Genomic DNA, 13329 nt, shown 5'->3' on the forward strand with positions numbered 1-13329 from the left:
TAGTGTGTATGTTACTAATTTAGATGAATTTTTAACAAAAATAAAGATACCATTTTGTCATAATTCTGGAAAATATGTTCCCCTCCCAATTTCTGGTTTGCCCTTTAGTTTATTCTTTTTACATTTTTTTATACAGTAGTTTGAAATTTTTACTTGGAATTTCTTCATTGAAGAACATCATCCCCTAAATTTATCAGGGAGGAATTGGCCTTTATTTTCCTCTTTATTTTTGTGGCTAAATCTATTAAACTTTCTGGAATTTATTTCATTAATATGGTAAAGTGATTTTTTTTTCAAAATAGCTACGTGATTTAATCAATTGAATATCCATTGTCTTTACCATGAAGTTGATAATCAAAGTTCTAATATTATTAATTAAGATACTTTTACAGTTGATTCTCTTGGATTTTCTATTAATAAAATTTTATCTATTAAGTCTTGAAACCCAGAGGGCCCAGCTTCTCCAGAATATCAACTAGTTCCAGTCTGCTTTCCCATATTATAGATACCCTTTTCCAAACTGAAAAAGTTAGAATGGGCATAGCCCAAATACCCCTAAAGATTGGGAGATATATCAAAAGAGAAGGTGGAGTTATAACAGAGTAGATAGGATTTAACAAATGAGTGTGACTGCTGACTGATTATAATGATATTTCTCTTAGTCTCCAGTGTCTTGGAACAGCTAAAAGGAAAAACCTAAAATTGTAGAACTATAACCCACATCGAACTCTGTCCTATATCTAATTTTGCGGGGTGCTTTGAAACATTGCTTTTTTGTATATATGTTATTTTTCATAATAAAAAATTAAAATACTAACATTAAATTGCATGTGTGTAATTAAAATTGTCTCATTTTAAATCATATCTTGATTGTTAAAACTGTCATAGTATCGAAACATTATCTTTGTGCAAAAATATCAAGCTCTCAAACATAATTTTGTCTTTTGCCCTAGGAACAGTACATTTTTATCCATCAGTGTGTGCAGCTGATGTGGATGAAGAAGAAACAGCAATTCTGTATCAGTGATGTCATATATGAGAACGTTAGCAAGTCCTAGTTCAGAATCCTGAGGGTAAGCAGAGAAGAGCCCGTCATAGGTGCTATCTCTGAGAACCGGAGAGCATGTGACAGGGTTCACTGCTGGATGGGACAAAAGGCAACAGTGGGCATTTGTATTGACTCTATCTTCACACTAGTATTTCTGTCCTTACTCCATGTCCCATAGGGTTGGTTACTGGGTGAGAACGATACTGTAGCAGGCCTTAGAGCTTCTGTGCACCTAGGTCAGTGGTCACAATATAGGAGCTTCAGCAACTCGTATGACAATTCTGACTTCCACTCCCTCCCCATGAACCTAAAAATATTCTGATATGGGACCATAGCAGGATATGCTCATCCAACTCTATATATCTAAATATTTTTTGCAAATATTTTATTGATTACAAAAGCCATACAAGGGGTGGCAAAGAAGGCATGATTTAAAGAAGATAAATGATGTTGACAAAACTGTCTAGGTGGCCAAGTCTGGAAATGCCTGGATCTCATCCACTATATGAGCACTTACTTGAGAGCTCCATGGAGACATCTGTAAGGCATTCAGTGCTCTCTGCTCATACTCACCAGGGGAGATTTTGGAGGTGAAAGTCATCTTGGTTGAGGCAGCATGTAAGCTACACATGTAGCTTGACAGAGTGTGGAATGTGTCTGACTATAGTGGGGGTGGGTGGGTTTTGGTGGGGACAAGACAGGGTGCATTGTGGGAGAAATATGGGAGTGCAGGTGGCATATGGACTGGTAGGTAATAGGACAGGATCAGCATGACACCTTAACACCCTTCAAGAGAGACCAAAAGAGAGCACAAAGGAGTGTGAAAGATGAATAAGATAGTTTGCAAGGAGAGGGAAAAACATTCAGAATCCCAGCAAGGGAGAGTCACAAAGAAGGATGCCTGCCCCACCCTACCCTGTCCCGCCACACACACACACACACGCACACGCTCACGCACACGCACACAGAGGTTGTGGGGTTGAGCCTAATGAGAGCTGGTGGTGGAGCTGGAGGAAGCTGCTGTATTTCAGCCATAAAGGTGTTGATGTGTGGCTTTGATATCCCAGGCTGCTTACTGTCTTTCTCTCTCTCATTCACAGGAGAGGACATTATGTGCACCCATTCTCCCTTGCTTCCGGATTTTTGGGGGGGCCCTGCTAGCCATTTTGCTAAACAAGGCCCCTGTTTTGTAGTATGTGGCCAAGGAGATAATTTATCTTATAGAAGCACCGGGAAGACTTAGCCTTAAAGAGCCTACAGTGTCTTTTGGACTCTTTCACTTCTGGACATTTTTAATGGAACAGTTCAACCAAACACCACAAAGTCGAGTTGCACTGCAAAAAGCAGGAAGTGTAGTACTTCTGAAGAGCTCAGCTGGCCCTTCCTTTGCTGGATGGGTTGGGATGTTTTGGTTTTTTTTCAAAGTGCAATATTTTTAATATGTGTGTGGTTTTATCAGAAAGTAGAATTGTTTTCTGCCCACACCATTGGTCTAGCCCATTGCCCAGAAAGGAACAGACATTGTTAGGTATCCAATTATACCTCACCTTATTTTGAAAGGAGGCATGGCCACACACAAAAAATGGCAGTTCTGCTTCAAAGACATGGAACCAGTGATTTCCCATCCTTCACCGTTAAGTTACTGGATCATGAGTGGCGGGGGTAGATGGGAGGAGGAGCGGTGTTCTACCCACCGATCAACCAAGTATATTTTTTCTGTTCCAAATGAAAAGCTGTAATGCAGCTTTAAAGTAGAGTAGAAAAAAATATTTAAATCTTCAGTGTTCTAGTTCTCGATGGTTTTCCTCCTTATTAACAGTTGGGTGTTATTCCTTGGCCCTTTGGACTAATGTCACTGTCCAGATCCTTCTTTCAATGAACCAGATCTGGTTCAGAAGAGTTTCAAGTCTGCCTCTTTAGCCCCCGATGCTGTCTGAGCAATCTTGGTGCCTAGACTTTGCTTTCCTTTTTCTGTTGACCTGTATACATGTGAGCGCTATTTCTCTGAGAACTATAGGCTGTGAAAAAATGCACTTTCTTTCCCCCAAAGAGCTGGGAATGTATGAAGTTACCGCAATGAATTGCAGCATGCTAGGACAATTACTTGGCTACATTTTTGTATTATTATAGTCAAGTGTCTGGATTTCAAAAGAAATTTCTTTTTATTTTGTTTTGTTTGTTTTTTTTTTTGGTTGTCAGTTTCATTTTAACCAGTGTAACTAGTAGTTTGTTATTGTTTGGATTTTGTATAATTACAGTACATGATTGTGATTGTGACATGAGTGCGGTCAAAATGGACATCGATGGCATCGTGAAGCCTGTTACTTTGTGTCACTTCCTTTGAGTTAAGAGGTGATGGTTTGGGTGTACAGAGGAAACATTTTGAATTGAAAGTAAACACAAGCTGGCTGCATCACCGTGGCAATATGGCTTCTGGGTTTTCCTACCTATGCTTCCAGGAGGCAGTGCTCCTCTCTGTGCATCTTGATCACTGCTCTTTGCTCCTACTTCCCTCCATTCCTGATCCCTTTCTTTTGAGGCCATACATATAAGATCAGATTAATATTTTATGAGTGACCTTAGGCATGATGAAGAGTGCCATGTGAACAGCTCTGCACCCCACAGTCTCCTGTCACTGAGAAGGCCTGGCCACAGCAGACCTTGGCACAGTTTCTTGCAAGACCTGGCCAACAAGTCTCCATTTCACCTTGCAGGGTGAACCACAGACGATGTCCATATCCTGCAGATTAACAGCTTGGGCTCCTCGGGGATTGTCAGTTTTTACTAATCCCCCTTTCCTCCCCTTCCTGCATCCCTGCTGCCATCACCCCCTCTTCTCACTCCCCCCCCCCCCACAACCTCTTTTTTTCCCTTCTTGGACATTTAATAATATCTCACTCCATTCTCAGGAGCATACATGGCTAGAGAAAAGTGGCAAATGTATGTGTGACAATTTTAGATTTTCCCACATGGACAGGTCAGGAGTGAAGTGTGCAGCCGTGGAAGAGGTGATAAGATGTGTGGGTAAGGTGGAACACATTTCACTCAGAAGCCAACGGAATTTTTTTAAGACCGGAATGTTATTTCCATGAAACAAAGCATTTCATAAATATTTCATGTTTTTCTTGAGCACTCTTTCCAGGGAGGGCTCACATAGTGACCAGCTCAGTTCTCCCAAAAGAAAAGGCGAAGTGTCCAGAGTTAATTAAAAACCCACTTGATAGAAATGAAGTCAAACATAGAATGGATTATTTCTCCTGGAATTTGCTGTCTTTGCTCCAGCAAGCATAAAATCAGGACCTGCTAGCTTTTCCATCCATTAGAAAAAATAGACTCAAGAGCTTAAACTACAGAAAGGTAGCATCAAAGCACTTCGCCAGACCATTCCATCAGGCTCGCCACAGTCCTCATGCTGTTCACTGGCACACTGGTGCTCCAGGCTTTGTGGAGCTTATCATGGGAAAAGCATCACTCTGTCAGAGGACTTGGGTTTTAATCCCAACAGATGACCTTGGAACTTAACTTTGCTGAGTCTTGGTTAAATCAACTAAGAAAGGGTCTAAGAATATCACCATCTTTTGCAGGTATAGGAAGTAACATGTATGATAATTCACCCAAAGGTGTTTTGTACTTTGTTCTCTCATGTGTCCTAAGACCATGCTACCCAGCTCTTTTTCCACCTGAGGACCCAACTTAGAGCATTCAGAGGGGAGGCTGCCAGGGCATCTGTATTATTAATTAGGGTTTTTGTCACCTGAGTTGTTTTTTGTCCTGAACAAGAGGCATTCACGCATGCAGTTTATCATAACTTCTATAGCACATAGAAGGAGGGGGAAACTTTGGAATTAGAAAACATGTAACTTTGAATGTTATTGTGATCAGATTTCCAAGAAATTCTCAGATAACTATGACTCGGGTCTAATTTATAAATTTAATAGTTGACACCAATATATCCATCACTGCACATTGTGATTTTATCTAACTTCAAAAGAAAAGAAGGAATGTTTTCTTTGGACAACATTCTAATTCACAGTTTACAATTTCCAATGTAGAGACAACCTTGTCCCTGAAACTTAAATTTAGAAAACTTAGTAATTTTTTTAACATCAAGTTTTATAATGGCTCTCCTCTTCAAAAAACCCTCCCCTGCCTCCTAAGGGCTGATATATCTCCCAAAAGAGGCTGTGGTTTCAACACATAAGGCAGGGGCTGGAGGCTTTGGACCTGAATTGTTTGCAGGCCACAGGATAGCTGCTTGCTAGAGGACTGGCCCTTAGCCAAGGAGCTGAAATTCCTGAGTCCAGTCTCTAACAGCCAAAATTCTTCCTGCTTTCTAGCAAGGAGGCCTTCCTTTACACCTCAGGAACTGTCTGATGTAATGTGCTTCAAATGAGTTGGCTCATTTTCTAGCCCACGGATCTCTAGCTGGTGCTTGGCACAGAGTTACAGGCCAGGGGCCATGCCTATGACTGAACATAACATCCACTTTGGCCAAAGAGATTACAAAGCAACAGAAACATAACACATGCAAAAACTGAAACCTTCTACCCCTGGTTTTAAACGGCCCCATTTGCGTGCATGGGAAGAAAACATAATCACCAACATCTCTGGCCCTGGGCTTCTACAACAACAAGATTTTTGTTTTTGGTTTCAGCTCATGCTTATCCAAAGGCTTATCCTGATGGGTCACTTGATTAAAGATAGGGCACAATGTTTAGCTCTGGGAGCTGCTTTAGAAAATTAACAAACTGAAAGTTGACCAGGGCAGGGTCACCAGGACCATTAGGGATATGGAAAAAAAACAGTAGAGAGACCTGTGAAAATTGGAACTGTTAGTCTTTGAGTAAAGAAAGAGTCATTCATTCATTTATTCATTCAGCCATTCACTCACTTATTCCACAAATGCTTATCTAATCTTGTCAAATGAATGGCTCAATCCACCAAGTAAAGATTTCTTGACCGCTTACAATATGTTAGTCACTATGATAAGCACAAATTGGGCAAAATGATGGCTTTTAAGAACATGTCATAGAATCAGTTTTATTGTTAAGTTGAAAAGAACAAGAAAAATGTAGTTGTCTTTTTCAGCATTTTCTTCTAACGCCCAAAACTTGTCAATGTATCTTCTGCACATTCCACTGATAACTTCCAAAACTTGTCAATATATCTTATGCCAAGATACTGGCGGTAAGCTCTTTTTTTTTTTTTTTTAGCTAATGCTTATATTACAGAAATAACAAGTACACATTGTTTTGTTACTCATTAACCACCAGAGACCTTGCCATAGCCCCTCTTCCTTGAGAACCACTATGCCAGAGAAGGCTCCTCTAGACCATGTCCCAGGCAGTGGCTTCTCCCCAACCTTTCTGGGTGTGAGGAATTGCTACTCCATGAGGAAGTCCATCCTATGGTTTGTGAGGAGGCATTTCCTTCTTTTGTTGACGCATCTAAGACCTTACAGACATTACAATGTAAGACTCTATGCCTTTTCTGGGTGTAGCATTGGAGGCCACATCCACCTCCCCATTTTGAGAAAAGGCGGATTCTGTGTGCTGCCACTGCCCAGGACTGATCTGAAGAGAGAACTGGCTTCTCTCATAGGTGGCAAAGAGCACCATTTCCCTATCTCTCAGGGGAGTAATGTGGCGTCTACTTTCTGAGAAACTACTATGTGCTAAGCCCTTTCTATGCATACTCTCAACCTTCCAACATCATTTTAAATAAAGATTCCCATTTAACAGATGAAGAAGTTGAGAAGTTAAACCATAACCATCACTTGTTATAAATTGGCAGAAACAGGATTCCAAACCAGGCGTGTCCAGCTCAAGACCTTTTCTCCCCGCCACACCCTGTGACTCCTCATTCATCCATATCATTGATAGAGCATAACAGAACAGAATTAATACTTCATCTCCAGGTACTATGTTTAATTTAGAGGGTAACCTTTCAATTTGAGACATAGTAAATGTCTAACCCTCTAAGAAAATCATTTATTTATAAATGTTCCATGCTAGGCACTGTGGAAAGGAGTTTACATTCTGGTAGAGAAGTCAGAAGAGAAAAAAAGGGTAACAAAATGTTACGGATACTGGGGTAGAAACACAAAGTATACAATGTAGGACTAAGGAAAGGACAGGTGTTTTTTTGTTTGTTTTTTAGGGTCACGGAAGAATATATACTTAGAGCTGTACTGAAGTATACAAGTGTACTAATGATGTACATTCTTTCCTGCATTCAACAAATGTTTATAAAATATCCACTGTTTCAGTCACTGGGGCCCATATGGGTGACCAATCTTCCACCCCTGCCTTCTAAAGCTTTTCTTCCTGGCACTTCGGGGTCTGAAGTGACAATTTCTCTCCAGGCCATCAAAGACAGTCCACATCATGAACCCTTTGGTAAGACCCATTGGATATTTTTAACAAGGCATCTGCTACAAATGTAACAGAGTATGTTGAATCTACATTTCCCAGCTCTGTTGGGGCCATAGAAGATGGGTAGAAGTGATAGACTCTACTTCTTGACCTAGTCCATGAAAATCACCCAGGAGCAACCTTCTCTTTCTTTCTTCCCCAGACACGTTGGAGGACACATAGTAACGATGTTGATGCCACCAGATGAAAGGAAACCTCAGTCCCTAAATCATCATTTGGAGTAGTGATATCTCCCTGCATTAGCCTATGATGTGTTCAAGAAATAAATTTCTATTGTGTTAAGTCACCAAGATTCTGGGGTTGTTGGTTATGGCAATTCACTTGCCCTTAACTAATATGGCAGCACAAGGAACCCTTTACAACCATGTTCAGTCTTAGTCATAGTGGGAGTTTATCAGAGAAGTGTGAACGCCTGATAAAGTTCCCAGAAGACAGGTTAAAGACGAAACACAGCAGAGCAAAATTCATCCAAAATGCATAACAAGGGTTCAGAAAAGGCCACAGAAGTAATGATCATTCTTTTAATAAATAAACTTTTCTTTGGAAACAGAATGCATTCTTCTGCAGAAGTGGTTCTGTTACATGTTAGATCTCTGTTTTTTCTTGCTGTTCCTTTTCAAGCTCCCTAATAAAACCATTACCTCAGAAACCCAACAGATTATTTTTAGCCTTACATTAGGCTACCAGCTCTGAATCAGTCTGGATTCTGAATAAATATAGACCCACACAGTGGTTACACATCAATGAATGCCCAAACGACAGGAGGCCATGAGGTTGGCAAGTGGGACAATGCTGAGAAACCCAGCACTTTGCCTGTGTGTGTCATGGTGAGTTCCAGGGCAGTGGCTAAAAGTATAAAGCCTTGTTCAAACCTAAGAACATGAAAACCGAACTGCTGTTTGACCTAGAAAAAGTTAACTACCACCACTATTACCTTTACAAGTAAGAAATGTAATAGTCTTGGAATGATTCCTTTGAATCCAAAACCCAACTAGATGATAACCTCTCTCTCCTTTACTAGCAGGAGAAGCAGGGCAGCATAGTGCCAAAAAGTTAGGAACCAGAGACAGTGGATGGAGAGAGACTTGAGTAAAGACTCTGCTCTTGACTGTGTGACTCAGTCATCTCATCTATGAAATGGACACTGTGTTAGTATCTTCCTCATAGGGCTTCATGAGATAAACTACACATGGGGAGAGGGGCTTAAAAGAGTACCATGATTCTCAAGTACAAGCCAATTTCCCATACTCTCCAAGGACCATTCTGGAGTTTCCTAATAGGTTTGGTATTTCCAGTAGGTTAGGTAAAGCAGCTGAAGCTGGAACCTGAGCTGGGCTGGCTCAGTTTCCCAGGTGGCACCTGAACCCTCCACACAGTCACGGACTTGGGAATGTAAATGCCTTGTGACGCAATATGGACACTGTGTCATAAGTATGTGGTGCCAAAGCAGGAGCTGATCCTCCAGATTAGAGTGTGAGATTGCCCATAACCACCATGACCAATTAGGTCTGCTCCCAGAGTAGTGGTAACATCCTCAGTACTAATCGGTGCCAAACTTGGAGTCAGCAACCCTGTGAGAGGCAGAGGATTTGTCTGCAAATCCATGGCTGACAGGGGAATGGGTAACTCAGTTTGACAGATGCTAAAAGAAATGGGAAGCATCCAAGCAATTCCAGATAGCTGTTTTAATTTGCATTTTGTAGCTCTACCGCAATGTTTCCAAGGCATAAAATAACAATAGTCATTTCCCCATTCTTTTTAAAATATATATTGTTGCAAGTGGAACAAATCACCCAACTGCCTAAATTCTACTGTAAAATAGGATTAGTTTTGGAGATGAGGCAATAAACTAACTTCCCTGTGCCATTTTCCTGAATACAAAATGTGTCCTCACTCACTGGCTGAAGGATGCTCAGTTGCTACAGGTTGTTAATGCTGTCAACATTCTCACCTTGAGAAAGGGTGTATTTTGTGAGTTAGAAAGAAGACCATGAAAATTGTCATAGCCTGTGGCCCAATAATGTTGTTGCTTTCATTTATTCACCTGTGGAAGGCAAATGGATCCTTCCACCACATGTTTCTGAGGAGCTGGAGGGAACCCTGCCGTTGCTATGTGTGCTGGATAAACCCCACCACAGATGAGCACATAGCCAGTATTTCACTCCTGGTGCTGGTCCAGCTATCACAGGGAAGATTAGGAAAAGAATCAGTTCATTTTAGTCCTGATTTATTGGCATCTTATGGAATATCTACCCTGAGGCATAAACTATGAGAGTTATGTCCAAAGATGACTTTCCTGTCTATAGTGACGCTTTGAAGGGGTGAACAGCCATCTGGAATTTCCCCGAAGATAAAGAAGCAATTGAGACAAGGAACTGTATTTACTGTTCTAATGACTGCCATGGAATGATGAGCCCCCAGCCTGCCTTCAAGTTCACCTGCAAAGGCCTTAGTGGAAGAGGGGACCAAGTTCACTGATTCCAAATGAGGCTCCAAATGTGCTCTTCATAGCTTCAACCAGAGAAGAGGGGATTTTATCTGTTTTATACTATAATATACTATATGAATTTTTTTTAATGCTTTTTCTGGTTAAAAATTTCTTACACTAACCTGACATCTGAGAGAAAACAGAGTTTGAATGATATATAGAAGTCCAAGAGAGGTGAGTCAGAATTTAGTTCCACTTATGGAGTGACTTTTTACATATTACTTAACTTATTTGAGTCCTAATTTTCTCATCTGTAAAGTGGGGATCTAGGTGAAAGTTTGCAGCACATATAAGATCAATTCCTATTTTTCTCCCCTTAAGACCAGATGGTCTGGCAGAAGGCCTTAGTACATGATGTTGGCTTAGAGTAAGAAACCTATAAATTTTTAAACTTCTTGCCAGTTGTGAATGTATGTGTATGTGTGTATATGCACGTGTGTTTCATTCTTGTTTTTCCATAGATTGAAAGAGCTTGTGTTCATTTTTAGGGATAGCAGAAATTATTGAAGCTGGGAAATTATATTCTACTCCCCAGCAGGTTTGAGGGAGGAGACTCCCCCAGGGCTTCCCCAGGTGGGGCACCTCAGAAAAGGAGCAGGAACTGGGCCAAGGGCCTGACACTACAGTCAGGAAGCAGAGAGCCACAGGGCCAATCTGGGCCAGGACCATCTGGGCCTGGCAGGAACCCTGGTGCACTGCCTACCTCCCCCAGCACCAACCTCAGGGCAATGTGCCAGAGACACTTCAAGAAGCAGCTCCATTTTTGAAATTTCTCAGTCCAAACAGAAATCCAGCTTTAGGGCCTCAGTTCCCTCAGAGAATCTGATATCTTTCCCCTAATTATAGCTTCTTCAGTTAGAATCTAATTGTGCAGTTCTTAGTAATACAGTTTATCTTATCAAAATGTTTACTAGATTTTAAATTTTTAACCTTTCTTTCACAAGAATTTGGGTATTAGAAGTTTCTTTTCCTGCTAAACAACGCTTCTTGCCAAACAAACTGATAATTTTCTTAGAGCAGTAGCTTTTTTGGTTTCTTTCCTGTCTTCTACTCTGAGGAGATAAAGGAGTAGAAGGAGGAACAAAGAGGCCAGGAAATGAGGCTGTGAAGTGAGGGCAGTAGGTTCGGAGAAGCCTAGAGGAGAGAAGGGACTGAGGAACCAAGATGGCAGAAAGAGAATGGGTGGGGTGGGGAGTCGATTGAATCAGTCTCCCAACAAAGACATCATCTTAATCTTAATCCAGGCTCCTGTGGATATGAATCCTTTGCAAATAGGACCCTTTTAAGATGTATTGTCAGCTAAGAGGTAGACTCATTTGTAAATAGGATTTTCCAGAATCCTATTTAGGTGTGACCAACTGAGTTATGGTAGGCTTCGTAAGAGAAGAAACCAGAAGCCAAAAGTCAGAGAGAACCACACAGGAAGAAGCCAATGTGGCAGAGGACTGCCATCACCAGAATGCAACTGATTGTGAGAGAGAGCATGGCTTACTGAGGCCTTGATTTGGAACTTTTGGCCTCTAAAACCATGAGCTAATAAATTCTCATTGGTTAAGCCAACCCATTATGTGGCAGAAAAAGAGTCATGAGTGCAGACTGAATTTCCTGTGGGGGACCCAGAACTGCTTGAAACATAACCCTGCTCTGGGACTTGCCTACAGCAACCATAGCTTTATGAATGTTTCATATTTTTTGTTTCTTTCTCATTTTTATTTTGTAATAAGGAAAAGAAAAGCCAAGAGAAGAGTGGCAGAATAATAAATGCCTTCCTGACCCAATTCATTCCTAGAAGCCTTATACACAGCCTTACAAAGAGCATAGACACAAGACACTAACATAAAGGCATACTGTTTGGGAAAGACTAAATGCCACAAGCTTAAAAATTACAGCTTCTGGGAAACCAGCACTGCTGATGTTAGGGTATAATTTTGCTCCATGAGAACAGTAAGACTAGCTCCAGGGATAAATAAAGCAAGTTTCAAAACAGTTTTTTAGACCATATTCCTTGATGGCATAAGAGACCATATCTAGGTTTCTTTTTGAAAACTTAAATTCTTAAACACTTACTGTTTTTTGAGTGAATTGCCATCTTCTCCCACTCAGAAACAACCAGTTTTTATATAAACTTAGTTATTGAGTCTGCACTACTATCTAATATTATTCTGGCTCCCTTATCAAAGCACTGAGAAGAAAGGAAGAAGACCCAATCCTGTGGAGATGTCCACTTAACTCTCAAGGCAGCCTCTATAAAGTTACTTTTAGAAAACAATTTAATACCACATTTTCCTCTACATTTTTTAAGAGAAAATTATAATTGGAAGCATTTTAAGTTATTAGAGTACTTCTAATGTTAGCTGCCCATGACCCAGTGCCTATAAAGGGGAGAGGGAAGGGAAGGTAAAATTTATTCATCTACTTCAATAAGCAGTGCAAGACTGCAATACTTGGGCTAAGGAAAACTTGCTAGCTCTCCGCCTAGGGACAATTTCCCAACTGCAGCAAAGTGCCAACCAAAGCAAGCTGGTTTCGCTGGCCTGAGGAGGGAATGATCAGAGTTCAGGGCACCAGAAATGGCTGACATTTTTGAGTAATGATCAGTGCATGTGTATGAGGAAACTGCCCAAGGCTGCCTAGCTGAAAGGATTTGAGGGAACAATTCTCAGAGCTCCAGAGGGCCAGGAACAGTTCCTTTTTGTACCAGCAAAATGGAAAACAACACAATTTGTGGAACAATAAATTGAGTACTCAGGTGGATTTTGCCTCAGTAATGGGATATAATAGTCCTAGAGTAAATGCTGTTCTGGTTCCACCTAACAAAGCTTAAAAGTAAGATCAGAAAGGATCAAACTATTTCCAAGTAACTTAACAGTATCCTAAAACAAAGTTCAATAATATTTATAGGAATACAAAGAATATTCAGCAACTGATAAGGCCGAGTTCACAATGTCTGGCATCCAATTAAAAATGACCAAACATACAATTCAGAAATAAGAAAAAAAAAAGGTCTGCTTACTAGAGACATAGTAGACATAAAAAAGATCAAATCAAACTTGTAGAGATGAACACTATAATGTCAGAGGTGAAAAACATAGTGGAATGGACTAAAAGCAGATTAGACATTGCAGAAGAAAGGAATAGTGAGCTTGAAGACAGCCTTAGAAATCACCCAAAGAGAAACTGAGAGACTGGGCCAAAATGAAGAGCATTAGTGTGCTTGGAAAAACTTCAAATGGCCTAACATACATGAAATTGGAGTCAAAAGAAGAAGAGGCAGGAGGGACAGAAAAAATATTTGAAAAATGATTAAAATCTTTCCAAAGGCAAAGAAAGCTATAATCCCACCGCTCCAAGAAGCTAAA

The 13329-nt window shown here is 40.6% G+C and overlaps 1 protein-coding gene across 5 annotated transcripts in view; it reads left to right on the top strand.

Moving 5' to 3' along the window:
* PTPRO (protein tyrosine phosphatase receptor type O) overlaps nucleotides 1–7992 on the top strand; it is a 129618-nt gene extending 121626 nt beyond the window's left edge. For 3 of the 5 annotated variants that reach the window (XM_077170184.1, XM_077170187.1, XM_077170186.1), the window contains 2 exons: nucleotides 954–1073; nucleotides 2149–3221. In XM_077170184.1, coding sequence (XP_077026299.1) covers nucleotides 954–1058 — 105 coding nt within the window. In that variant the 3' untranslated portion in view covers nucleotides 1059–1073; nucleotides 2149–3221. Of the gene's footprint in view, nucleotides 1–953; nucleotides 1074–2148; nucleotides 3222–7207 lie in introns of those variants that run through there. The other 2 variants (XR_013179572.1, XM_077170185.1) reach the window with 2 other exon arrangements.
* Nucleotides 7993–13329: the final 5337 nt, after the last annotated feature.

The sequence above is a fragment of the Tamandua tetradactyla genome, chromosome 7 (assembly GCF_023851605.1).
Source record: "Tamandua tetradactyla isolate mTamTet1 chromosome 7, mTamTet1.pri, whole genome shotgun sequence".
In the NCBI taxonomy this organism is placed as follows: Eukaryota; Metazoa; Chordata; class Mammalia; order Pilosa; family Myrmecophagidae; genus Tamandua; species Tamandua tetradactyla.